Source organism: Mirounga angustirostris, unplaced genomic scaffold, assembly GCF_029215605.1.
Source record: "Mirounga angustirostris isolate CCGP_5_RB_7025 unplaced genomic scaffold, mMirAng1.0.hap1 SCAF_3, whole genome shotgun sequence".
In the NCBI taxonomy this organism is placed as follows: domain Eukaryota; kingdom Metazoa; phylum Chordata; class Mammalia; order Carnivora; family Phocidae; genus Mirounga; species Mirounga angustirostris.
The window spans coordinates 94688229-94715960 of NW_026991711.1; the positions used below are offsets into that span (position 1 = coordinate 94688229).

General features: G+C 49.4%; 2 protein-coding genes, 1 long non-coding RNA gene and 1 pseudogene across 6 annotated transcripts in view; 1 reads left to right on the forward strand and 3 right to left on the reverse strand.

Moving 5' to 3' along the window:
* Nucleotides 1–4154: 4154 nt before the first annotated feature.
* On the reverse strand, nt 4155–7082 carry TMEM177 (transmembrane protein 177). Of its 3 annotated transcripts, none has more exons than XM_064586420.1 (2): nt 7000–7082; nt 4155–5423 (listed from the first exon to the last, which is right to left on the reverse strand). In XM_064586420.1, exon 2 carries the CDS (start codon nt 5399–5401, stop codon nt 4466–4468), a length of 936 nt encoding a protein of 311 aa, XP_064442490.1. In that variant the 5' UTR covers nt 5402–5423; nt 7000–7082; the 3' UTR covers nt 4155–4465. The 3 variants fall into 3 exon arrangements, with proteins under 3 accessions (XP_064442490.1, XP_064442489.1, XP_064442488.1); XM_064586419.1 differs by having other exon boundaries at nt 4155–5475; nt 7000–7076; XM_064586418.1 differs by having other exon boundaries at nt 4155–5499; nt 7000–7062.
* Nucleotides 7083–7856: 774 nt separating this feature from the next.
* LOC135363763 (uncharacterized) lies at nt 7857–18976 on the forward strand. Its single transcript, XR_010409821.1, has 5 exons — nt 7857–8298; nt 8810–8980; nt 10302–10460; nt 17848–17998; nt 18759–18976. It is a non-coding gene; the product is annotated as an uncharacterized LOC135363763 (long non-coding RNA).
* On the reverse strand, nt 12670–13441 carry LOC123838562 (ran-specific GTPase-activating protein-like; annotated as a pseudogene). The gene has a single exon (XR_010409820.1). The product of XR_010409820.1 is annotated as a ran-specific GTPase-activating protein-like (transcript).
* Nucleotides 18977–27374: 8398 nt separating the features above from the next.
* CFAP221 (cilia and flagella associated protein 221) overlaps nt 27375–27732 on the reverse strand; it is an 86614-nt gene continuing 86256 nt past the window's right edge. The window contains exon 23 of the mRNA XM_045868510.2: nt 27375–27483. Within this exon, the coding sequence (XP_045724466.2) occupies nt 27375–27483 (109 nt within the window). The remainder of the gene's footprint in view (nt 27484–27732) is intronic.

The following is a 27732-nucleotide window of genomic DNA, read 5'->3' on the forward strand; positions in this document are numbered from 1 at the left end:
TGCAGCACGTGACATGATCAAAGAATGAAGACAGTATTTTGACAAAGTATGGAGGTTAATTTACACTACATAATTTACACTACATTGTACATGTCACAAAAGTAAAAGTGTCACAGGTAAAATTGTAAAAGGTTAATTTCTGTCAAATGCAGTAAATGAGAAAGAAAGGTCAGTATTATCAAAAATACAGTAAAGCTTACTATATACTCTTGGGCTTCACATTTTGCAAACTTTATTTCACTTTCATTATCAAAACAATGCTGTAGGGCGCCTGGGTGGCTCAGTTGGTTAAGCGACTGCCTTCAGCTCAGGTCATGATCCTGGAGTCCTGGGATCGAGTCCCACATCGGGCTACCTGCTCAGCAGGGAGTCTGCTTCTCCCTCTCCCGCTCCCCCCTCTTGTGCTCTCTCTCACTCTCTCTCTCAAATAAATAAATAAAATCTTTAAAAAAAAAAAAGAAAACTTGGGGATAAAGATGTGAAATCACTTGTTCAAGGTCACTCTGCTAAAGTGGTAGGACCAGCATTTGACCCCACAGCTGGCTGCCCAGTCTGTGTCCTCTCTCTGCTTCCTAAGGTAACCTTGTCCTCAGCTGGGGCCTGATGGCTTGGTAAGACTTGGCCCTTCCGGGGCGCCTGGGTGGCTTAGTCGTTAAGCGTCTGCCTTCGGCTCAGGTCATGATCCCAGGGTCCTGGGATCGAGCCCCGCATCGGGCTCCCTGCTCAGCGGGAAGCCTGCTTCTCCCTCTCCCACTCCCCCTGCTTGCGTTCCCTCTCTCGCTGCGTCTCTGTCAAATAAATAAAATCTTAAAAAAAAAAAAAAGACTTGGCCCTTCCATCCCATTCCCACCTCAGCACCAAATCTGATAGATTGGGTGGCCCCTTCCTCTTCAGTTAGCTGCAAGGGCCTCCCCTGGAAGTTCCAGAAAGATCTGCTCAGTGACTTTTTCCTGATGAGAGGTGAGGCCGGCAAGTCACCTCCAACCAGCAGGGGAGAAAGGCTATAGAGGCCACAGGACAAGTTTCCACGATGAAACCCAAAGGGGGTCTGGAACCAGGCTGCTGGCTTCAAACTCTCATTCTGTCGCTTTCAAAGCTTCATGGTTTGCAGCCCATTTCTTCACCTTTCTCTGCTCTTTCCTTGCCTGTAAAATTGAAATAACATTACCAACTACCTGTTCCAATTTGGGGACAAGTGAAAAAAGATTCTAGGAACCTCGCACAGGGTCTGGTGCACAATAAAGGCCCGATAGACATCACTGTAGGGCTGTGGTGGGCAGGGGGCCTCACTGGGTGAGGACCCACACGGGTCAGCCCTGGCCTGTGATCCATGCCCGCCTGCCGATGCGGGGTCCACGTGTATGCGCCAGCGACAGGCACGGCCGCAGAGGGCACGACGCTATGACCCCTGGACGAGGCACTGGGGCCTGCTAGGGTCAGGAATGGGCAGAGCCAACGGTGGCATGACGACTCGGGGACCCCGTTCCCTGTGTCCCGGCTGTGTCTGCACGTGTGTGTGTATGTGCACGCATGGGGCGGGGGTGGGGAGGGTGTTTGTGTTTACGTAGCCCTCTGTCACTTAGCCTAGTTGGGGTCTGTGGAGGATTGTTCTGGGGTGTTGGGCACCTTTGCACATTCACACTCAGAGAACCGTGAACATGTAGTGGGGCGGTGGGGGGGGAAGTTAATTGGAACAACGTTCTCCTGGGACGCAGGGCAATGCCAACGACTGAGGCATGCAGCCTGCATGTGAGGAAAGACGCCCTGCAGTGCCTACAGGCTGCCTGCCACCTGGCCCATCGACGAAGCCCTGGCCCATGGTTTTGAATCTTTCTGGGATCAACCCCTGAATCCATGTGCAGGGGCACCTTATACCATAAAACTTGGGGGCTCCCCTTTTTCCCTAAACTCCTTGGGGGCCCTGGAGGCCTGAGTGGGAATACCAGAAGTGTCCTGTTTCCCCCAACGGAACAGCAGTCTCAGATCCGGGCCAGGCCGGGCCCTGCCCTTGGGAAGTCCCAAGCTGGGAAGACAGGACAGGGTCACACTGGATTCAGATGGCCTCACCCATGTGCGCCTCCGGCCGGACTGTAACGGCTCAGGCTCTAGGGAGCCGGCCTGCCTGCTGTAGCTTCAGAGCCTTGCTCATCTCCTCAAAGATGCTACGGAGGGCCTCAGTCCACAGCAGTAATCCAGACATAACACCCTGCCCTTGTAGACAGAACGTTTCAGCAGACAGGAGGCTAAGCACTAACTGCATGGTAACTTACTTACAGTTAGCACTGAGGGCTGAGGAGAGGCACAGGGTGTGTGACGGGCGTGAATGGGGAAGGTTCGGGATTCCTGCAGGAGGAGCTCTAAGTACCTGAGACAGGACGAGGGCGGGAGAGACTGCCCCAGAGCGAGGCACTGTGTGGCAAAGGAGCGGGACAGCAGTGAAGGAACCAAAGTGCTCCTGAGGCTAGGATCCATACAGCTGGGGGGACACCAGGCGGCCGGAGAGGCCGGAGAGGCCATTAGGCTGGGGCTCAGAGATGCAGCTCTGGCCAGAAAGCTGGGGGATGCCCGCAGAGGGTTTTAAGCAGGACGGAACCCAGTCAGACTTGCACTTCCGAGAGCTGGGAGAGGTGGGGACAATGGCCAGGAGGACCCAGCTGGGGAGAGCAAGGACTGAACCGAGGGTTGCCTGGGCATACGGGATGTGCAGAACGCAGCAGGGGCGGAGGGGCGGCTCACAGGGTGGGGGCTCTGAGCCAAGCTTTGGAGGTGGAACCACCTAACGCATGCATGCGTGGGGACTGGGAGTAGCTCATGAGTACAGTTGGTGACATGGAGCAGAGGGAGGCAAAGCAGCCATTTCAGGGCATCGCTCCCCTGACCACTGGGGCTCCCATTCCTTACCTTTGGGGCAGGTCAGCAGGGACGCCTGAAGCCGCCGCCCTGCTCCTTCGGTACTGAAAAGTAGTTGGGGTGGGGAGTGGTGAGCAGGTGGAGCTCACCGAATCCACACCCCAACCTACACTTCTCCAGCCAAGATCAGACACTCACACATGGTGGTAGCACTTGGGTGACAAGCCGAGGGGCCCCTTGAAGTGGCATTTCCCAGAGTGGAGACTTGTTTACCCACTCACTAACTCATCCATCCACCTCTGCCTTCAAGCATGTGCCCACTGCCATCCCGGGACCTGAGAGATGGGGTGTCTGCCCAGGCCTGACGCTGGGACCCATGGGCTGGTTGAATGGAGCCCGAACACTGATCTCCAGCCACGGCGACGGACCCAGCAGGAAGACCTGCCACCCCACCCCGCTCACTGTCCACTCAGTCTCCTGCAGGAACTGCCACTGCTGAGTGGGCTTCCTGGTCCTGCTCTGTGCCCTTCCCTGGGTGTGGCCCCGTCTCTTTGCCCTGAATTACACTGGCGCCAGGCCTGACTTCTTCCATTCTTCCAGGGAAAACATAATTGACAATAAAAATACATGAATGGCTGAGTGAGTCTGGCTCACTGGCCACAACTGCCCTCACCTTCCCTGGGAAGGGGTCTCCTGTCCAAGGATCAAAAGTGGGGTCTGCTCTACCTTCCACCAGAAGGCTCGAGGGAAACAAACAGGGCAAGGGTGCAGCATTCCCCTGGGCCCCGAGTGTGACACTAGGCCCAGTCCATCTCACCCACCTCCATCCTGCTTCCTCCCTGCCACCCCCAGTCCCTCTCCTCTCTAGGTTACGGACCATGCTCTGGACTACATCAGCAGGCGCCCTCCCTGCAGGGCCTCGGTTTTGCAATGGCTTGTTCCGTCTTCTTCCTTTGGCCAGAGCTCCTGCCAAGTCTCCCATGCCATAGGTCGCACCAGGTTCCAGCAACACCTTCTCTCCCCTTCAGACCCAGGGGCGCTGTCTGAGCATGTCATCTGTGCTGGATACACCACCCTTGAAACCCCACCTCAGGCTCCCACTTCCCAGCCTCTCAGGGCCACACCAGCTTCTCACCTGGGCCTCTAAAGCTCTTCTCTCTCCCGCAGTAGAAGGAAGTGAGATTAGACCACCAGCTGAACTACAGGGTGGTTCTTCACTCTGGGGAAGTGTTCACGTCCTGTAAGCACCTCTGGTGGGGAGAAGTGGCCTGACCCCCACAGCCTGCAGGAATTCAAAGACCAAGGAGGGACATCCCATTTATTTTCGGCCTGTCCTCTTGGCCAGGCCCTTTTATCCATAGCTCACACAACCCCCAATTCCTGCCAGGTAATTTACAACACCCCCATTTTACAGCTGAGGAACCCAAGGCTCAGATTCAAAAGGGACTTGCCCAAGGTCACTGGGATCATGGACCGGGGTAGAATCTAGGCCGTTCCATTCCAGAGTCTCTGATTTATCTGACACTGGGCTGTGGGTCCAGAGGCACCGAGAGCCCCCCGAGTCAACGGCAGGGTGGCGCCTGCGTGAGGTGCCTCTGTCCTTGCGAGGAGTCTCTCAGGAGCGGCTCGGGTTGAGTGTTGCCCTCCACATCTGCAGCACACGGTCCCGGCGGGCCGTGTAGGGTAGGTGTTTGATGCGGAACCAGTGTCTGGGGACGATGTTCCCGCTGGGCGTATACAGCTTCTCTCCACGACTGCCCAAGAGACTGCGCACGGCGACGTTGCCCGACAAAATCTTCTCATAGAACTCCACCCCGCCCCGGGCATAGGCTGCAGATAGGGCAGCTGCGCGGCGGTCCAGCCAGGCTTCCAGGGCATGAGTGAGCGAGTCCGCGGAGAAGGCGTAGGCCACAAAGCCCGCCACTGCCGCCAGCAGGTTGAAGGCAGCCCGCAAATTCATGGGGCCTCCGTAGAGCCCCAGGGCATGCTTGGCACCCACACCCAGGGCCCAGGTTCCCGCCAGGCAGGCTGGGGCCGGCAGGGCCTGGAGGGCAGCTGCACCGCTCTCCACGTACACCACTTCCTTGGCCAAGGCAAACTTCTGGGCGTCACGGGACAGCGTCAGGGCGTCTCTGAGCCGGGCGCCTGCTGGGCTCTGCCAGTTCACTCTGTGCCCGTGTACCACCACTGGGTGATCGGTGTTGATCAACGTGCCACCCAGGAAGGTGGCTGGGATGCCCACTACGGCCCCCGCGGGGAGTCGCGGGAAGCCAGCACTCACAGGCTGGAAGGTGAACGTGCTGAAAGCCTCACAGCGGTGGCCGGAGGGGACACCGATGTCCTGCAGCACCTCTTGGAAGAGCCCCCGCAGCTCTGGGGAGAGCGGGGCGGGCTGGCCCCGAGGCCAGTACTGGTACAGCCATCGCATCACGGGGTCCGGGACGAGGTGGTGGGAGATCTGGGCCCCGAACAGGACTGCACAGGAACCCACCAACAGGCCGGTCCTATGTCTGTGCGCAAGTGTGGCGGCCCGCCACAGCGGACCGGCCATGAGGGCTGCCGCCGCTGTCAGCCTGCGCCAGGAGAAAGTGAATCAGCCAACAGTCCCCTGGGTCGGCCTGCAGACTGAACACACCGCAGGGTCACGTCCTTTGAAACAGAGGCAATACAGCGAGGTGGTTAAGAGCATGAGCTCCAGAGCCAGAGTTCAGATCCAGCCCCCACCTCTGTGCATCACCCGCCCCATCTGCCAAACAGGCATCCGACAATGGCATCCCTAGGGTGGCTGTGATGAGTATATGAATGAACACACATAAGGCAATGAGTCCGGCAAGGTAGCAGACAGCCCCTGTGACACTGCCATGCCTATGACTTTTATTCCCGTGGCTAGGCTCAGCACGAAGTACCCAACTGCCTCACTCCACTCGTCATCCCACAGTAAGGCCCTATGATCACGAATTTATAGGTGACACCTATGTTCAACTTATCACTTCCTATATGCTAGACACAATTCTGAGACTTTATATTGTCCAACTACTGAATCCTCACAACTCCATGACCTAATTACTACTATTGCCCCTATTTTCGAACATTGGAAACTGAGGCAGAGATAGATTAATTGGTTGAAACCCCAAACTAGCAAAGTGGCAACGTTACAGGTTGTGTGTCCCCTCCAAATTCATATGCTGAAGTCTTAACCCCCAGCCTCTCAGAATGTAACTATTTACAGATGGGGTCTTTAAATGAGGTCATTAGGGTAGGTCCTAATCTAATCTCTTAGGTGTCCCTAAGAGAACAGATTAAGACACAGACACTTACAGAGGAAAGATTAGAGGGCACAAGCCTGAAGGTGACCATCTACAACCCACCCAGTGAGAGTGATCTCAGAAGAACCGTCATGCTGACACTGTAATCTTGGACTTTGAGCCTCCAGATCCTGAGAAAATAAATTTCTGCCACCCAGTACTTGTCCTAGCTAACACGGGCACAGTATTTGAACACAGGCTATCAGGGCCTCACAGCAAGCTTTTCATTTCAGAAAAAAATTTATTGCTAAATTACAAATATCTACAAAAGTAGACAAAATAGCACATTAGCCAATTTCAACCAACTCATGGCCAATCTTGTTTCCTCTCTTCTCCCACCCACATTCCTCCTCCAACTGGCTTATTTTGAAACACATCCCGGGCGTCCTCTTATTTCATCCGTAAATATTTCAGCAAGAGTTCATAATTGTTTTACTGTGGTTGAAGCTTACTGTCTTCCTGCCTGCCTGTGATAGCTGTTTAATTACCAAGTACGTTGCTGCAAACAAGAACGCGGGGTGCCGCCTGGCCTGTTTTAACGAAAATTCCTAAAGGGGCACATCACTTGGGCCTATATTCCCAACGAAGCAGCTAAGGCTAGAAAAGCAAGGGTCCTGGACAAAGTCCCAACGCCCCCGGGCCCACCAGCGCCAAGGCCGCGCTCCAGGCTGGGCGAGGAGGGCCTGCGGAACCCTTGCAGAGGGCTCCCCGCTGGGCGTCCATTCTGGGCGGGGGGGGCCTAATCTGTGCCCCACAGCTCCGCGGCTCGACCACTAGGGTGGAGGGGACCCTGGGGAGGGGGCCCGTCCCGGCTCCGCGAACCGCCCGCCCACCCGTGGCTCACCTCCTATGCCGCCGCCTGGGCTACCACGACACGTGCGCGGGGCGGGCCTGGCGCAGAGCACGCCGGCCGGCGCTCTGGGGGCGGGGACTACAGGGGGCGGGCCTGGCGCAGAGCACGCCGGCCGGCGCTCTGGGGGCGGGGACTACAGGGGGCGGGCCTGGCGCAGAGCACGCCGGCCGGCGCTCTGGGGGCGGGGACTACAGGGGGCGGGCCTGGCGCAGAGCACGCCGGCCGGCGCTCTGGGGGCGGGGACTACAGGGGGCGGGCCTGGCGCAGAGCACGCCGGCCGGGCTCTAGGGGCGGGGACTACAGGGGGCGGGCCTGGCGCAGAGCACACCGCCCGGGCTCTAGGGGCGGGGACTACAGGGGGCGGGCCGGGCGCAGAGCACACCGGCCGGGCTCTAGGGGCGGGGACTACAGGGGGCGGGCCGGGCGCAGAGCACGCCGGCCGGCGCTCTGGGGGCGGGGACTTACAGGGGGCGGGCCTGGCGCAGAGCACGCCGGCCGGCGCTCTGGGGGCGGGGACTACAGGGGGCGGGCCTGGCGCAGAGCACGCCGGCCGGCGCTCTGGGGGCGGGGACTACAGGGGGCGGGCCTGGCGCAGAGCACGCCGGCCGGGCTCTAGGGGCGGGGACTACAGGGGGCGGGCCTGGCGCAGAGCACACCGCCCGGGCTCTAGGGGCGGGGACTACAGGGGGCGGGCCGGGCGCAGAGCACACCGGCCGGGCTCTAGGGGCGGGGACTACAGGGGGCGGGCCGGGCGCAGAGCAGGCTCTGGGGGCGGGGACGGGGGGGAGGGGAGACTCCGCGGGGCGGGACTCCGGGGGGCGGGGCCGGGGCGCGGGTACTAACCTGCTGGCGGCTGGGGCCGGAGCGCCTTGGGGTGGGGGCAGCGACCTGCGACGTCCTCGCTTCCGGATGAGCGAAGCGAGCTGAGCAACCCGGGCTAGCGCTTCGTTCTCTGCACTCGGGAGGCAGCCTCGGTCGCCCGTTGAGCCGTCTGGGAAACAGCGGCCCTGCGTGGGTTAGGAGGTGGCCTACGGCTAAGCCCCCATCGGAGCCCATGCCCACCTGACTGCCGGGTCCGTGGCCTTTCCTGTCTGGAAGTGTTCGCCGCCCCTGAGCCGCTCTAGGCTTAATTTTATTACCATAGCAGCTGCCCCTCCAGTTCCTCTTAAATGATCCACGCGTTACAGCCCACAGAGCAGCGTCGCGCCTGTCACCTTATCTTCCCAGCAACGCTTAGGTCAAGGATCATCAGCCTGCGGATGGACCAAGTCCAGTTGGCCACCTGTTATTGTAAATAAAGTTTTATTGGAAGACAGCCATGCCCATTTCTTTAAAGTTGCCTATGGCTGCTTTCTCCCAGAAGGGCAGAGTTGAGTAGCCAGGACAGAGACAGTCTGATCCAGAAAGCCTAAAATTTTGACTATCTGGCCCTTACAGAAAAAGTCTGTGGGCACATAAAGTACATTATTCCTGCTTTACAGATGAAGAAATGGAGGCATTTAGCTTGAGCAGGGTACCCAGCTCATATGCACCTAGCATGCCCCTGAATGGCATAGGACCTCTGTCCCTGTACATTTCCCATTACATCTCCTGCCTCCATACGAATTTAACCTAGTGGGTCTTGCTAATTCTCCCAAGTGGGTCTGGCCTCTGTGTCTGACTCTCTTTTCCATCCAAGCCCTGGAGTAAAGAGGGAGGAGGACTTAGCTCCTGGGTGGAAAGGTGAGACTGTGAGGGAAGATGAGGATGAACTAAATAATAGTCTCCTTTCCATTGTTTTTTATGCCATTGATTTCTTTAGAGAAACCATATCATCTGCCCTGGAGACTGTTATAAAATAAGAGATGTGGAAGACTTAACAGTTAAATGCAATACGTGGCTTTTGTTGGGATCCTGAACCAATAGTGTACTGACTGTAAAAAAAGACACCTTTGAGACCACCAGGGAGATCTGAATATGGATTGAGTATCAGGTGATATTAATGAATTGCTTATTTTGCTAGGGGATGAAGCATGATATTTAGGTAGACCAAAAAGTCCTTATCAGTTAGAGATGCATATTGAAGTATTGATAGGTGCAACGAACATGATGTCCACTATTTAGTTCAAAATATTACAGCCAAAAAAACCCACCACCATAGCACCACAAAAACCAGGGGCATAGATGAAACAACATCAACAAAATGTTGGTAGTTTTTGAAGCTTCGTGATAAGTTTAGGGGAGAGCTCATTATACTGTGCTCTACTTTATGTATGTTTGGAAATTTCCATAATAAAATGTGGTTTTTTTAATGTGTATAAGGAGTTGGTGATTAAAAGGTGGGAGGCTGGAAATGGACGCTTCAGAGGTGGTGTCAATATTGGTGATGGCAAGGTCAAGAGTATGACTGTGGGAGTCAATGGCTGTGGTGGGGTGGAAGAGATTACTGAGAATGAGGCAGTGTATGAGTCACGTTTTTAAAATTTTCCTTATTTTATGATGTTTTACAATTTGGGGGCCTTGCTAATCCTAGAAAGGCTGCCCCTCCCGGGACTAGCTAATTCCTAGAGATAACAAATGACTCCCCCCACTTTCACCACAAGCATACCTTTCATATGACAAACCAACCAATCCAGAGCCCTTACCCCCTACCACCTCCTTCAGCTCTCACACACCAACCCAATATTTCCTCTGTTCTAAATGATCCCAGGGCCAGGTCCTGGACAACTAGAGCCCCTGTAAGCCCAGAGCCCACCAAAATTATTGAAACTATCCAGTCCTAAACTTCTTCAAACTTCCCACCCTGCCTCACCATTCCTTCCCATGGAAACCTCAGTAGAGGCTCTGGGCCATGCTTTCTACGTGCTCCTCTTGCTTCCTGACTGACCCTGGTACCTCCCATGTGGCCCCACATGGCATGGTGTGCTCCCTCCTCTCAGGAAATGTAAATAATAAGTACTTCTTTCAGTGGCATTGACCTTTTCATGTTGTCCCTCAGCCACCTCCAGAAATTATGTCTCAGGTACCATTAAAACCAGAGGCTCAGTTACAAGAGGCCAAGATGTTGGATGGATTGTCTCTGCCAATGTTGAAGTTGGCAAGAATGGTGAAAGGGAGAGTGGTAAAGAATGCGAGGGTCTGGGTGCTAAAGTAATTCAGAAAGGAGAGAGAGTGATTAAGGGGTGGGTGGATCATAGTAGCAAGGCTGGTGGTGTACTGGAATGGTCTGATGGCAGGCATTTCACAGGAACTGGGGTTTGTGAAGGAAATGGCCGTGGGGACAAAGAGGACACCAATTCTATCCTGATTTCCAGAGAGCATGGGGAAGAAGAAAGAAAAGAAGAAGAAAGAAAAGGAAGAAAAGAAAAGAAGAAAATGACTTCACTTGAAGGAGCTATGGTATCCTCACGGAAGAGAGCCAAGCTTTGGTGAAAGCGAGCAAGAGAAGCAAAAGTTCAGAGAAGGAAATGAAGGTATGTGGAATTTGCAGATGGTGGACCAAGCATCCTAAAGGTTGCAGTGAGGTTTGGGAGGCCTGCAAGGGGTGTGTGATTGGGACTCTATTAGGGTATAAACAGGAAATAAATATAGGGATAAGCACCCAGGGAATGACAGATTATGAGGCATCTGGTGGTTGGTTTTTTCCCATTGTGGTAAAACACATATTTATCATCCTATTTTTTTTTTAAAGATTTTATTTATTTATTTGAGAGAGAGAATGAGAGAGAGAGAGCACGAGACGGGGGAGGGTCAGAGGGAGAAGCAGGCTCCCTGCCGAGCAGGGAGCCCGATGCGGGACTTGATCCTGGGACTCCAGGATCATGACCTGAGCTGAAGGCAGTCGCTTAACCAACTGAGCCACCCAGGCACCCCATCCTGACTATTTTTAAGTGTACAGTTCAGTGGTCTTTGTACAATACATTCATAATGTTGTACGACCATCACTAGCAAGCATCTCTATAATTCTTTTCAAATTGTAAAACTGAGGCTCTATCCCTCACAACTCCCCATGTCCCCTGCCCTCTAGTCCCTGACAACCACCATTGTACTTTCTGTCTCTATAATTTTGACTAAGTATCTCATATAAGTGGAAACATACAGTATTTGTCTCTTTTTGAAGGGGTAATTTAACTTAGCATAAGGTCCTCAAGTTTTGTCCATGTTAAAGCATGTGACAGGATCTCCTTTCTTTTTAAGGCTAAAAAATATTCCATTGTATGTATGCACCACATTTTGTTTATCCATTCATTGGTTAATAGACATTGAGTTGCTTCTACCTTTTGGCTATTGTGAATAATGCTGTTATGAGTATGGGTGTACAAATATCTCTTCAAGATCCCACTTTCAAATCTTTTATATAGACCCAGAGGTGAATTGCTGAATGAAATGGCAATTCTATTTTTTTTTTTTTTTTTTTTTGAGGAACAGCCATACCGTTTCCCACAAAGCTATACCATTTACATTCCCATCAACAGTACACCAGGGCTCCAATTTCTCTACATCCTCACCAACACTTGCTGTTTTCAGAGAATTTTGATAGCATCCATCCTAATGGGTGTGAGATAGTATCTCATAGTTTTGATTTGTACTTTCCTAATGATTAGTGATATTGAGCATCTTTTCATGTGTTTATTGGTCATTCGTATATCTTCTTTGGAGAAATGTCTATTCAAGTGCTTTGCTCATGTTTTAATTGGGTTGCTGTTTTGTTATTGAGTTTTAGGAGTTCTCAGTAGACTCTGGGTATTGATCCCTTATCAGATACGTGATTTACAAATATTTTCTCTCATTCTGTTGGTTACCATTTTACTCTGTGGACATTGTCATTTGATGTTTTTTTGTGAAGTTTTAAAATTTTCACGAAGTCCAATTTGTCTACTTTCTCTTGTTGCCTCGCATTTGGTGTCATATCCAAAAAATCATTGCCAAATCCAGCATCATGAAGCCCTCTCACCATATGGCAACTATGTTTTCTTCTAAGAGTTTTATAGTTTTAGGTCTTACATTTAGGTCTTTGATCCATTTGAGTTAATTTTTTTTTTTTTTTTTTAAAGATTTTATTTATTTATTTGACAGAGAGAGACAGCGAGAGAGGGAACACAAGCAGGGGGAGTGGGAGAGGGAGAAGCAGGCTCCCCGCGGAGCAGGGAGCCCGATGCGGGGCTTGATCCCAGGACCCTGGGACCATGACCTGAGCCGAAGGCAGACACTTAACGACTGAGCCACCCAGGCGCCCCCATTTGAGTTAATTTTTTGTATATAGTGTTAGGTAAGAGTCCAACTTCATTCTTTGGCATGTGGATATCCAGTTTGCCCAGCACCATTTGTTGAAAAGACTGTCCTGTCCTCATTGAATGGTCTTGGCACACGTGTCCAAAATCATTTGACTGTATATATGAAGATTTACTTCTGGACTCTGTATTCTGTTCTATTCGTCTGTCATTATGCCAGTACCATACTGTTTTGAAAACTGTAGCTTTGCAGTAAGTTTTGAAATCAGGATGTCTGAGTCCTTCAACTTTGTTCTTTTCCACGATTGTTTTGGCCATTCAGGGTCTCTCGAGATTCCCTATGAATTTTAGGTTGGGTTTTTCTATTTCTGTAAAAAAATGTCATTGGGATTTTGATAGGGATTGCATTTAATCTGTAGATTGCTTTGGATAGTACTGACATCTTTTTTTTTTTTTTTTTTTTTGAATTCAGTTCTTTATATAAAGTCCCTTGTAAAAACAAAACAGAATAAAAACAAACTGAAAAGAAGGGGCAGGGCAAAATTTAAAAAAAGAAAAAGGAGGAAAAGAACGGAAGGAAGTCAAGGGGAGGTGGCTTATTGCTCCTCCTCCGCTCCAGCCTTGCTCTCGGTGTCTTCCAACTCCTTGCTCTCCTCCTTCACGGAGAGAGCTTCTAGCTTCTCAGTCACCTTCTCGGCATCGTCGTTTTTGCCCAACCCTTTCTTTTCTCTCTCCTCGATCTCTTTCCTGCATTCTTCAAACTTTGTTTTGAATTTCTGTGCATTTTCAGCATTTAGGAAGCGGATGGCCAGCAGCTCTGGCTTGGGGCACTCGTTGGCAAAGTCAGCATGGGTGTTCCAGACCCAGGCACGGTCACTGCCCGCGTTCGGCTTCAGTTCCATCATCGGCGTGATATAATAGTTGGCGCATATCTTCAGGGTCTTGTCCCTCCTCATGAGGAGGTGGATGGTCCCTTTCTCCTTATGCTTCAGAAGCTTGACGTCACCAGTGCCTCGTTCCTTCCATTCTGGGAGATCATTCTCTGAAGCGAATCAGAATAGCTTTGCCCGCATTTTAAAAAGTTCTTCTTCATCTTCTTCCAGCGTTTTAATTTCCTGCTCGGGAAGAGAAACTATAGGCTCAAACTGGGGATCGTGGTTGGACTCATCTGCATTCTCAGTGGAGGTGTCATGGTCCTCATGGGTGTCCTTAGCGGCCGCCATGGATAGTACTGACATCTTAACAATACGAAATCTTTCAATTCATGAACATGGGATGTGTTCCCATTTATTTATGTCTTCTTTAATTTCTTTCAGCAATATTTTGTAGTTTTCATTATATAAGTCTTTCACCTTTGTAGTTAATTCCTAAGTATTTTGTTCTTTTTGTTGCTATTGTAAATGGAAGTATTTTCATAATTTCCCTTTCAGATTGTTTATTGTTAGTGTATAGCAACTGAATTTTGTGTGTTGACTTTGTATTCTGCTACTTTGCTAAATTCATTTATTAACTCTGACAGTTTTTTTTTTGTGTGTGGAATCTTTAGGGTTTTCTACCTATAAGATCATATCATCTATGAGCAGAGATAATTTTACTTCTTCCTTTCCAGTTGGATGCCTTTTCTTTCTTTTCCTTTTGCCTGACTGAACTGCTCTGGCTAGAACTTCTAGTACGATGTTAAATAGAACCAGTGAAAGCAGGCATTCTTGTCTTTTTCCGGATCTTAGAGGAAAAGCTTTCAGTTTCTCACCATTGAGTATGATGTTTGCTATGGGTTTTTCATATGGCTTTTTATTATGTGGAGGCAGTTTACTTCTTTTTTTTTTTTTTTTTTAAGATTTTATTTATTTATTTGAGACAGAGAGAATGAGAGAGACAGAGAGCACATGAGAGGGGATAGGGTCAGAGGACGAAGCAGACTCCCTGCCGAGCAGGGAGCCTGATGCGGGACTCGATCCCGGGACTCCAGGATCATGACCTGAGCCAAAGGCAGTCGCTTAACCAACTGAGCCACCCAGGCGCCCAAGGCAGTTTACTTCTATTCCTAGTTTGTTTGAGTGTAGGAGTGCTGGCAACACTGACTCCATCTTTGGTCCTCCATCTTGGCACAGGTGACTTTAGATAACTGGTAGAGGGCCAGTCAGGCACACAGGTGGCACCACTTTAGATAACTACCCTGGGACCTCACCACCACGCCCCTTGCTTTATAAAAGCTGTGGGTTGCCGTCAGGGCCCGGCAGAGAATGGGTGCAGAATAAAAGCTTAGTACCACCTGGATTGGTCGCAGCGGCCAGCCCTCGGGATTGCCCCTGTTAGTAAGTTACTGGCAGAGTAGGTGGTATGGAGTGGCTTGCTTTGTGTTTCAGTATTAAAGTGCCTTCTCAGTCTGGAGGATACATTACTGACTCTCCTCCACCTTCTAAGAGTTGAGTGTTTTTTTCACGTAAGGGTGTTGAATCTTGCCAAATTTTGCATCGGTTGAGATGATCAATTGGCTTTTTTGCTTTATTTTGTTAATGTGGTGTATTTGTTGATCTATTTTCATATGTTGAGCCGTCCTTGCATTGCAGGAATTAATCCCACTCTGTCATGGTGTATAATCCTTTTAATGTGCTGCTGAGTTCAGTTTACTAGTATTTTGTTGAGGGCTTTTGCATCAGTGTTCATAAGGGAAATTTGCTGAATTTTCCTAGTATCTTTTTCTGGTTTTGGTAGTGGGGTAATGCTGACCCACAGAATGAGTTAAGAAGTGTTCCTCCTTTTCAATTTTTTGGCAGAATTTTGAGAAAGATTGGTATTATCTCTTTAAATATTTGGTAGAGGGGCGCCTGGGTGGCTCAGTCGTTAAGCGTCTGCCTTTGGCTCAGGTCATGATCCCAGGGTCCTGGGATCGAGCCCCACATCGGGCTCCCTGCTCCGAGGGAGGCCTGCTTCTCCCTCTCCCACTCCCCCTGCTTGTGTTCCCTCTCTTGCTGTCTCTCTCTCTGTCAAATAAATAAAATCTTTAAAAATAAATAAATAAGTAAGTAAGTAAATAAATAAATAAATATTTGGTAGAATTCACCAGTGAAACCATCAGCTCTGGAGCTTTTCTTTGTGGGGAGATTTTAAATTACTGATTCAGTCTCCTTACTTGGTACCGGTCTACTCAGCTTCTCTATTTCTTCATGAAAAAAATTTCTGAGGGGGCTTTTGGGCATGATAGGAATACTTAAAAGTGATTTGTGTTTTAATTATTATTTAGTTGATTAAAATAGTAAGCTTAGGGGCACCTAGGTGGCTCAGATGGTTAAGCGTCTGCCTTTGGCTCAGGTCATGATCCCAGAGTCCTGGGATTGAGCCCCGCATCGGGATTCCCTGCTCAGTGCAGAGCCTGCTTCTCCCTCTGCCCCTGCCATTTCCTCTGCTTGTGTTCTCTGGCTCTATCTCCCTGTCAAATGAATAAATAAAATCTTAAAAAAAAATAAAAAAAAAAATAAATAAAATAGTAAGCTTAAATATCCCATGTCTCCTAAGCCTAGAGCCTCAATTTTCAAATATTATCTTATTAATAAACCCAGTACTATTTTTTATATAAAATAAGAATTTTTTCTACTTGTTCTTTGATTAACTTTCAATTAACCATGGGCTTTACAGATTAAATCTTCCTTAATTATACCACACCACTCCTGTACTTAATTGATCAAATTCCCTTAGACATTTCAAATCACATTTTCAAATTTAATTTAGCTGATTCTTTCAAATGCACTACCCCCCAAATGTAGCTTTTATCTAATAAGCAAAATCTTTCTAAACCCTTAAGCAACTCTTGTAAATCTAATAAAAACAGTCACTAAATATAACAGATTCTCTGACGTGTTTTAAACCTCTTGAAGTACAAATGAAACTGTGGAATGAAACTTGTTATTACAGATAACCTAACCAGCACCAAAGTATCAATTCAGGTAGAATCTTTTATTCATCCCGACATGACAAATGCAGTCTTCCAAGCCAGGGGCACAGAACCATCCATCAAGGCACTCCATACTGCTGCGTTCTGGGTTGAACTTTTAGTGGTATATTCTTGCCAAGGTGGAGGTCCACCGTGATTTCCAGGAAGATTCATCATGAGTTTGTGTTTATTAGGTGGAGTCTCTGTGGGGATAATTGGACTTTCCAAACCTGTGTGCGTGTGTTTTCTTTTAAAGATTTATTTATTTAGAGGCGCCTGGGTGGCTTAGTAGATTAAGCATCTGCCTTCTGCTCAGGTCATGATCACAGGGTCCTGGGTCGAGTCTTGTGGCGTCAGGCTCCCTGTTCAGCGGGGAGTCTGCTTCTCCCTCTCCCTTTGCTCCTCCCCCCAACTCATGCTCTTTCTCTCTCTCTCAAATAAATAAATAAATAAATAAATAAAATCTTAAAAAAAGATTTTATTTATTTATTGAGAGCAAGAGAGAGGAGGGGCAGAGGCAGAGGGGGAGAGAGAATCTCAAGCAGACTCTGCACTGAGCTGGGAGACCAACATGGGGCCTGATCCCATGACCCTGAGATTATGACCTGAGCTGAAACCAAGAGTCAGACACCCAACTAATCAAGCTACCCAGGCTCCCCTGTGGTTTTTTTTTTTAATAGTAAATCTTCCATAATTTTTTATTTCTTGAGTAGAGTTGATGAGATTCTGCATCCCCTGCCAGGATTCCAATTACTCTTTTAGCTGTTTGATTTGCAATGATGAAATTTTGACATTGACCAAAACTTGAATATAATATACACATAGTTTGGCTCTGTCAATGTACTGTAAACATCATTAAAAAGTTGTACGTGCTTTTTTTTTTTCTTTTCCTTTTTTTTTTAGTATGCCTCATATGGTTGTGCAGAGAAGTTCTGCTTTCTATGGAGGACTTTATCTCGGGTCTCTGTCCAGACCTTACAGCCTTCCCTTTCCTACTCAGATCAGACGCCATTCTCCTCCACCCAGTAAATGGCATCATGGAGAGAGGTTCATTATGAAGGCAAGGAGAGCTACCTCTGAGCTGGGAGGTTGAATATAATTGGCACATTCAATTATGTGCCGTAATTGTCACAGTTTGCTCAGTGGGAGCCCTTTTAACCAGCTCCTTTATCCCTTAATTGCCCTGGATCATTTTGGAGGTAAACTTTCTGGCAACAAAGTGATGCTCCAGATCCATCTGAATTATCCTCGCTCCAAAATATAGAATCAGAAACTTTCCGAGGCTCCTCGGTTCTTGCTGGGGAATTGTATGAGACCAAAATCCAGGTGTTCTGGGCACATGTTGCCCTACTCTACTTGATATTGGGGGTGGGCTACAGCACCGCAGACTACTCTAGAAGCAGATCCAGAAAAAAATATCATGTATCATATAATTTTCAACTTAACTCCAACCTGAATACTTAAATATTTTTTTAAAAGATTTTTTATTTATTCATTAGAGTGAGAGAGAGCACATTAGAGTGAGAGAGGGGTAGGGGGAGAGGGAGAAGCAGGTTTCCCGCTGAGCAAGGAGCATGATGCAGGGCTCGATCCCAGGACCCTGAGATCATGACCTAAGCCGAAGGCAGACGCTTAACCAACTTGAGCCATGCAGGCACACCTTAAATATTGTTTTAATATAAAATATTTTCTTTTCAGAGGTACCAGCTTCCCCTATTGCCATACCACCACCACAAATTAAGCTAGATGAGCAGAGGGGCTAGCAGAAGGTGACAGGAACTTGGTGACTACCAGCATCAGCTGTTCACATCACCACCCACAAGTAGGAGGACCACCAATGAGTAGACATGTAAGCAAACATTTTTGTTTCTCTTTCCATCTTTCCTACTGAAAGAGTAAGCCCAAGGAAAAGAGCTTTGGGAGAGACGGCGGACCACCCTGCTCCAAGGCTCTAGCTTTGGGAGAGACAGTGGACCACCCCGCTCCAAGGCTCTAGCTTTTGCTGGTATCTAGTTGTGGAGATACTGGCAGTGGGACCGGGGGCAGGGTGTGTGCATGTGCTCATGTGCCTGTATGTAAGGGCTTGCACTATTGGTTACTGGGGGAGTAAGCATCATCTGACAGCCTTCTGTATACATCGCAAAGTCTTTGTTTTGCACTGCTTCCTCTAAAGTCTTCCCACGATGGCACTGACACACTTCCTGCCAACAGAGTATCTGAAATGCAACCTTTTTTTGAAGGCACTGCTGTTGGAAACCTCTGTGTCTGTGCCTTGGCCAAGTCTTGAGATCTGATTAGGCTCTTTGGTGTTAGGGAACAGGTTCTCTTCTTAAGTAAAAGAGGGGTTGTTATAAGGCGGGGACCCCACTACTAGGGCTGGCTGGGATTGGGGCAACTCAGGGAGAGGCATGCTTGGGTTCCATCCTGACTTGCCGCTTGTCTCTATTTTATTCTTATGTTTTCCAAACACTATAAACCTGTCTTCACTGCTTCCTAAGTTCAGTTGCTCAGGGCCTATCCCCCTGCTGCCCCATGCCCCATTCTCTGTTTCAAAACTATCCAGCTTCTCTCCCTGTTGCTAAGTTGTTCAATCTCTTTTTAACTTCCAGGTTCACATTCCTGAGAGAAGGGATCACATTAGCTCAATTAGCTCAGGACCCTGAGATCAAGACCTGAGCTGAGATCAAGAGTTGGACGCTTAACCGACTGAGTCATCCAGGTGCCCTAACTCAGCCTATCTTTTAATGACAGACTATTGGTCCCTGGTCTCCTGTTGACCTACAGCCTTTGGGTAAGGTGCTTGCTTGCTCTGATTGGATTCACTGTAAGGAGGAAGGAGAGGGAGGTGTGCTACAGGCTCTCCACCTTGGAAGTAAGCGGCTGCCCCCTGGATAAAGGGACCTTCTAGGGGCGCCTGGGTGGCTCAGTTGGTTAAGCGACTGCCTTCGGCTCAGGTCATGATCCTGGAGTCCCTGGATCGAGTCCCGCATTGGGCTCCCTGCTCAGCAGGGAGTCTGCTTCTCCCTCTGACCCTCCCCCCTCTCATGTGCTCTCTCTCTATCTCATTCTCTCTCAAATAAATAAATAAAATCTTAAAAAAAAAAATAAAGGGACCTTCTGGATGTCCTCTAGAAGAGGTAGCTCTCCTTGCCTTCATAATGAACCTCTCTCCATGATGCCATTTACTGGGTGGAGGAGAATGGTGTATGATCTGAGTAGGAAAGGGAAGGCTGTAAGGTCTGGACAGAGACCCGAGATAAAGTCCTCCATCTTTGGAAGGGACATGAGAGACCACTCCACCAATCAGTCCATTCCCCACTTTTAAGGAGGCCCACATTCCAACCATCTCCCACTTTAAACATTTACCCAAACCCATATTCCCAGACCCTGCTGGAAGAGAGAGACTTAGTGTTCTTTAGTGCAATGCTTCACCCCCCTCACCATCTAGAATGTTCTCTTCCACGTGCAGTTCTCAGCTTAGCTAGTGGAGCATGGGAGGTGGATGGTAGAGGGTGGCCAGAGGAATTGAGGAAGGTAGGGTGGCAGGTAAGGACTCAGCTTCACTCTCTCGACAAATACTGAGATGCTAACAATAGCTAATATTTATTGTGCACGGCACTGTCAGAATCATCTAACTCCACAACCACCCCATAAAGTTAATATTGTTATTTCCCCTGTTTAATAAAGGGCAAGGAGATTGCACGAACTTGCTATTTTGCAGAGATACACCCATATTTACCTGGGTGGGGCTACATGATGTTCCACATCCTTCCATCTCTGATGTTCTAGATTCGAAATTCATCTATTATCTTCAACTCCTATTTTTTTCTATAGGGAATGCACTCTATAAACACATGTCCCTGAGAATGTAAATGGATATTAGACCCATAGTTTTCATATTTCTTTCATTCAACAAACATTTATTGAGATCCTATGTTGTGCCAAACATCTTGTTGTGTGCTGGGGACACATAAATGTGGCCACTGCCCTTTGGGGTAAACATACTGTCTGATTTCTTTAGATCCAAACTGATTTTAGAGCTAGGAAATTTGCTAACTTGTGCTTTTTCCATATTATATATTTTAAAGAACAAATAATTAAGTAAAATATAAATATTTTAAAAAAGATTTTGTTTATATATTTGAGCAGGCAAGAGAGCACAAGCAGGGGAAGGGGCAGAGGGAGAGAGAGAAGCAGACTCCCCGCTGAGCGTGGAGCCCGATGCGGGGATCGATCCCAGGACCCCGGGATCATGACCTGAGCCAGAGGCAGACGATTCACTGGCTGCACCACCCAGGCGCCTCTAAATAACATTATGTGACACTTAGAAACCCCAAATCTGAACATTTAAATAAAAAGTAAAGAAATATAAAACTGTAAAATTTCTACTTCCATTGATTTTTTTTCATGTGGTAGCGAGAAGAGTGGATTTGGAATCAGGCAGCCCGGGTTCCGCCCAGACCTGGCTCTTCTGTTAATTGGGCAAGTCCATGAACCTCTCTGGGCCTCAGTTTCCCCATATATGTCACGATAATAACAGCCAGTCTGTGTGCCTCAGGACATTGAGGATCATTGAGAAAATGCTTCACAAACTTAAAGCCCTAAAAAAGGAAGCAATTATAATTACTTGTAAAATGGAGCAACGGTAGTGAATTATCCTCCGGTTCTATGGTTTTCTATTTCTCTGCTTTAGAGAGAGAGCTGAGATAATCTGAGTAAACACAAGAGAGAAGAAGCTGGCAGGTCTTGAGAGACCACTGTTTAACCCTGAGCTCCTCACTCATGCAGCCAACCTTCGACTATATCCACAATCCCTGGAGAACCGGGCTAACTAATCCCATAAGGAAGCCCCCAAACTTCATGGGGTCAGGGATTCCACTGAAGAAAATTTTCCTGTGGGATTGATCATGGAAGACAATGCATAGAAGGTTTCCTTGCCTTTTCCCATCTAAAGGTGGTCTGAAAAAAAGGAAGAAAAGCACAGACAGTATTCGACCTTTGAAGCTGGTTTGTTTCCTGGTGGAAATCGTCGGCCACAGTGTATTTGGGAAGCAGATGAGGCCTTTCTTGCGGCATCCACCAGGTGGCGCCACATCCCCAACACAGTCGCACAATACTCCCCAGGGCTGTAAAATGACCCTTGGAAGGCAGGGAGAGAAAACAAAAGAAATTGGCCCTCTTTTTAGGTGGGGAACCGGAGATGGATGTAAATACATGCACTGACAGGAGCCCAGCTTCAAAGCCGTGTAACAAGCCCTGAGCAGCAGTGCTGGGCACCCAGGAAGGAAGGGGGAAGGCGTAGGTGGGGTTAGCCAGGGGCTCACTAATGGCAGGCTGGACGTGCAGAACGAAGCAGTCGACAAAGTGGTGTTGAATCTGGGTGTTGAGGGCAGGGAGTGCCTGGAGCACCAAGGCTGGGCCCCTCCCTCCTCTGTAGTGGCAGAGACTAGGTGCCTAGATGAAAGACTTAACCCCTACCTTAGAGGGGGGTGCAGTGCCAGAGAACCGGCGGCCAACGGGGGCCAGGGAAAGTCTGAACTGGGATGGGAAGGCCAGAAGGTGTTGGAACAGCACCTTAGGAACAGCAAGGGCCAAGGCTCAGGGTGTGCCCGAGCGGGCTGTGTTTGGGGAACTTCTGAGAGGCGAGAGTGTGGAGGAGGAATGCAGAGAGGAGAGTGGGGTTCTCAGTTCCAGAGAGATGTACGAAAATTACCAATTCGGAGGATAAACCAGAAACTGAAGAGCCTGGTTACCTACAGGGTGGGGATGAACGGGGTGGTAAGATGAGGAGGGACAGACCCTTCCCCGAGCATCTTTTTGTGTGGCTCTGGCTCTCAGAACCATGGTAATGTTCCGCAAACCCTGCGCATACCCTAAATATAAACAGATAATTAAACCCAACTAGGATGTGGGGGAACCACGGATGGAATATAAACAGGAACAGACGAGCCTAACTCTATCCCAAATGCATGGCGTAACCACATGAACAAGAGTGGAGGAAAAAAAATAAAAGCCTTACCTTCGGAAAACTGTATTTTAATTGAACTCTAATGCTAAAGACAAGAAGAAGGCAAATACTGTAATCTAGTTAAAACACGTGTTTCTCACAGGGAGATAGGTGAGCAATTCGGACATTCCTTCACGGATGTGCTAAAAGTGAACAAATAAACACACTGTAGATAATGAGAGTGGGGTTAATCACTGTGGGAGGAAAAAAAAGTTACAAAGGAGTTAAAAGGAAAGCTGAAACAAACTGGTGATTAGAATCAGAAGGGGCGCCTGGGTGGCTCAGTCGGTTAAGCGGCTGCCTTCGGCTCAGGTCATGATCCCAGGGTCCTGGGATCGAGCCCCACATCAGCCTCCTTGCTCAGTGGGGAGCCCACTTCTCCCTCTCCCTCTGCTACTCCCCTTGCTTGGCTCACTCTGTGTCAAATAAATAAATAAAGTCTTTTAAAAAAATCAGAAGTATCAGTATCAATTTTATGTTCTTGATGTATACAGGGGGAGAGAGAGAGAGAGACAGAGATATGGATGTGTGTATATGTGTGGGTTGGTAAAAATACATCGATTTCCCAGCTCTGTCCACTGAGAGAGCCCAGAAGCAGAGACCCCAGGAGCAATGAGCACCCAGGTATTAGTTTCTAAGCATCCTTCATAATAACATCAACAAAAGGGTTTCTAGAGAAATAGTTGACTCCAGAGCTGAGGCAGAGAAAATACAAGATGAACCTGTAATATTTTTTTATTTTTTAAGATTTATTTATTTATTTTGAGAGAGAGGGAAAGAGAGAGAGGGGTAGGGGGGCAGGGGTAGAGGGAGAGGGAGAGAGAAACTTAAGCAGACTCCACACAGCATAGAACCCGATGCCGGACTGGATCATGGGACCCCGTGATCATGACCTGAGCCGAAGGCAGACGCTTCACCAACTGAGCCACTTAGGCGCCCCTGGAATATCTTTTAATAAAGTAAGGAAGTACTTTGGAAAGGATGGGGGCATGCTGACAGGGCACAGAGTGAAGCTGAAGGAGTTCCCATTGGCCAAAGCTGGAACAATTTGAGCAACAGAATAAAGGATAGTGTTGTATTATAGCACATATAATAAACATCCATTATTCCATTCTGATAGAAATAAACACTGAATACTAACTAAATAAATAAACAAGTGAGGGAGAAGGGCGCTCATGGAAATCATCGATAGAAGATTATCAACGGCGCTATGACAATTTTAATTTCCGGTTTGGGATAATTGTGCCATAGTAGATGTGAACGTCAGGGAAAGCTGGATAAAATATCCATGGGACTCTCTGTATGAAGTTTGCAAGGTTTCCTTAAGTCTAAAATGATTTCAAAATAATTTTAAAAAATTACCGATGCCTAGGTCCCACCCTGTGAGGTAAGGGGCTCTCCTATTTTTGAGCTCTTGTTAATGCCAGGTATACTTTTCACACTTCCTAATTTACACTTTTCACACTTCCTAATTTTCACACTTCCCCCCATTGTGGGGGACAGCCCATGGTGAAGGGCGTAGCAGAGACTGCGTACCAGGAAATGGAAGTTCGGACATGTTCAGAGAGCCCCACTGTCAGAGAGGAGCTGAGATTTGTCTGCAACCAATCAGCACCAAGGCCAGGCTCTCCCCGCTTCCCCGAAGGGAGAGAAGAGGTTGTCAAAGAAAACTAGAGATGGAACATGGAGAAGCAATGGCCTGGAGCCCCGTTGTAAGCAATGTGGACTTTATCCTAGAGGCCAGGACTTCTCAACTCTGGCTGCACAGCAGATCCATCCAGGGAGCTTGAAAAACTGTTATTACCCGAGTCCTACCCCGGCTGGTCTGAGCTGGGTCTGAACTAGGGCTCAGGCTTCGTGTGTTTATGGTCTCCAAGTGCTTCTGACGCACAGCCAGGTTGAGATCTCTCTATCCAAGAAGAGCAGCATCATTTCCCAGAATAAAGCCTGGCCCTGGACGCCTGGGTGGCTCAGTCGGGGAAGCGTCTGCCTTCAGCTCAGGTCATGAGCCCAGGGTCCTGGGATTGAGCCCCGCATCGCTGAGTGGGGAGACTGCCTCTCCCCCTCCCTCTGTGATCTCTCTTGCTCTCTCTCTCTCAGATGAATAAATAGAATAAAGCCTGGCCCACCGTCCACCCCATGTCCCAGCCGTAGAGCACAGCCCTTACCCTGCAGATGCCTGGCTTAGGGTGGCGGGCAGGGGAGCTGTGTCCCAGGGGAGCCCTGCTTTGCACCTTTCTTCCCTGATTCCAGCAGGAGCACCCACGTTTGTTGTCCTCTGCTGGTGTCACAAGATGCCTGACTCTGGGATGAGCCCGACCAGCCCACCCTCACAAAAGGCTCTGGTGCCAGACGGCAGGAGTTCCGATTGGGGCATTCTGGTGCCAGCTTTCTCTCATGGTCTTCATTCCACCCCTGCTCCTATGGCCAGTTCTCCACACGGGCCCTTAAAGTGTGTTTAAAACAGAAAATAGCTCCTGTTACTCCCCTGCTCAAAACTCTCCAAGGACTCCCTGACTTAGGATGAAATCCCAAATCCAAAGTCCTGGCGGCAAGATCCTGCATGGCCAGCCTCCTGGCCACCTCTGTGTTCCTTCCCTACCCCTTTCCCTGCAGCTCCCTCTGCTTTAGCTACCTGGGCCTTCTTCTCCCTAGTCCTCCCGCAGGCCACACGCACTTCCTCTGAGGGCCTCTGAACATGATGTCCCAGCTGCCTGGACGGCTCTGTCCCCAAATGACAGCCGGCTTGCTCCTTCCTGCGGTCAGGTCTCTCCTCAGGGACGCGTCCTCTGAATGGCTCTTGCAGCCAGTCCCTCTCCCCGTGCCATATGTTAGTCTTTCTCTGTAGCACTTCTCACACCCTGGTTTTCTATCACACATGTAAAGTCTGGTTTTTGTTGATGGTGTGTCCCCTTTGTCACAGGGCAGGCTTGGGGTAGTATCCCTTGCTGGACCTGGATCCAGGCCCAGCTCTTGGATGGCCCTCAGTAACTCTTTTGAATTTTGTGCATATGTGTGTACATCTTTGTGTGTGTGTGCGCCATACCCCAGGCCACTCTGCCCTCCTCCACCTGGAGAACCACTATGTATCCAGTCATGGTGGCGTGAGCCTCTGGCCCCACAGCAGATGGACGTCCATCCAACAGCAGCCTGCAGGACACCGAGCTGGGGCAGTCAAAGGTCTTGGCTCCTTAGCGCTCATCAGGACCAGTCTCTGGGGCTGAGGAGGACTCCCCAGGGGGCTTGGCCTTATCCTGGGAGGAAAAAGGAGCCCCTGGAAGGCGAGTGTGACATTCTTGTTATGGGTGGGATGGGAGATACAAATTGTGAACTTCGAAGAGTAAAAGTAATGTGACCTCCTTGTGTCCCTTAAGCAGACGAGGCAGGACAAATTGGTAGCGTAAGAAAGGAGGAGGAGGCGGTGGGTCTGTTGTGGGTCATTGTGGGTGACTCCAGAAAGAAGACTCTGGTGTCCCAGGCCGAGGCCGGCAGGGTCGCTGTCTCCCACTGCCCCTCCTGCCCAGCACAGCTGACCGAGCTGGAGTTCTGGGCGCCTGAAGAGTCCCTCCCTGATTCTGCCAGGCCTCGGGGTCGCACGGGCCTTGTGGGTTTTCACCAGCTTGAGGAACCCCCTGGCTTCTGGGATCCTTGGGATTCTCTGCCCAGGAGGATGTGAGGACTCAAAGAGCTGACCCATAACAGGGGGCCTGGCACGCGGCAGACTCCAGGGGAAAGGGACTGTCGTCCCCGTTCAGAAAGCCTGCCTCACACCTCGCACACGACTTCCACGTTAACCTCTGCCTCTCTGCCTCAGGCAGCCATCCCATCATTCATTCGCACAGCCTCTCTCACAAGACTGCTGGGCGTTGAACGCTGTTGGCAGATTCGGCAAATACAAATGTAGGATGCCCAGGTAAATATGAATTTCTGATAAACAATGAATTTTTTTTTTAGTGGAATATGTCCCAAATAGTGCATACATACCCTATTGGGATATATTTACAGTAAGTATTATTTGTTGGATATCCGAAATTCAGTTTCAGTTCAGATACAACACGGTTGTATCTGCCAACCCTAGTTTTGAGGGAAGCCATGGCATCCCCCTGGTGCTGTTGGTGTCTCCCTCCCTCTCTCTCCACAGCGCATTCCCCAGAGGGACCTGGCCTGTAACTGAGTGATGAAAACCTCTGTTCCGCACATGGCCTGGGCTGGTCTTTGAGAACACCGAAGAAATGACCCAGGCTTGCTTGTGTACCTATTATACTGACAACGAGGAAATGGTCATTAACAACATTTAATTGTCTAGTGCATGTGAATTGCCTCAAACACACCATAGCTAGGGTCCTGTCCCTGTCCCAAAAAAGAGTTTTGGTTTCATGATGGGAAACCAATCCCAGAAAAAAGACCAGAATCAATGAGTTAATGAAGAGCCCTTTCAAAACTGTGCAAATAGTCTGATATCAGCTGCTTAAATGTATGCACAGAAAAAGGGATGGAGGGAATACCTCCAAATATACTTGGATAATTATGGGTTGTTAGCCTATAACCCAAATGCCCTCAGTCTTCCCAGCTTGTGCAAATGAATGGGGTCCTGTTAACAAACACAATCAGAATGCCTGGTTTTCACTGCTGTGTTCAGAGAGACTCCTGACCCAATGGCAATGACCTTCTGCCTCAGGTGTTTCTGAGAGTTTCCAGAGGGATATTGTCCAGTTGCTTCCAAACCAGTCTGCAAGCTTGAGTCCCCCGTAGCATCCCCCTCCACTTCCAGTCCCTGCTCTCGAGTGTGGGCAGTCACCTAGATGCTTGGGGAGCCAGCGTCCTCATGAAGGCTGGGGTGCTCAGGGTCGAGGGGCTACTTCCATGCAGAGGTGAGAGAGCAGCCCCGCTCCGGACCCGCCTACCTCTGGCGCCCGCACTACACCACCCGCAGAAGGCCATCGGCACCAGCGCTGGGGCTCTCGGCGCGGTGCGTGGCTCGTAGCTTGCTCCAGAAATCTTGGTGCCAGCACCCAATCTTGCACCTAGGAGCTTCCAACACTGCCATCCTACGAGTGACATCTTATTTTTCAAAAGAAAAATGATCACTTACAAATGTATTCATCATCTACATTTCAATTTTATTCTCTAGAGAGTTTAATTCCAAAAACGACTGGAACGTCAATGGACACAGTGACTGGCAGAAAGCCAAAGAGAGGAACTGACCTCCTGGAGACTTTTATCCTAGAATCAGGTACGAGTTGAGAGCTTTGCCCCGCAGAATCTTCATCTCCTCCTGCACCTTTTCTCCTGACTTCTCCATTGGCTGTGCTTGTTCTTTGGCCTCTCTGCAGATCAGACACCCGACAGGGACACATTAGGGCACTTGGTGACAGCTCACCCACGTGCGCCGGATGCTGGCTCAGGATTGCAGGGATAGTGAAGCCTGGAGGACTTGTTTTATTTTATTTTTTTTAAGATTTTATTTATTTATCTGAGAGAGAGTGTGTTGAGCACAAGCAGGAGGAGGGGCAGAGGAAGAAGCAGATTCCCCACCGAGCAGGGAGCCCGACGCCGGGCTTGATCCCAGGACCCTG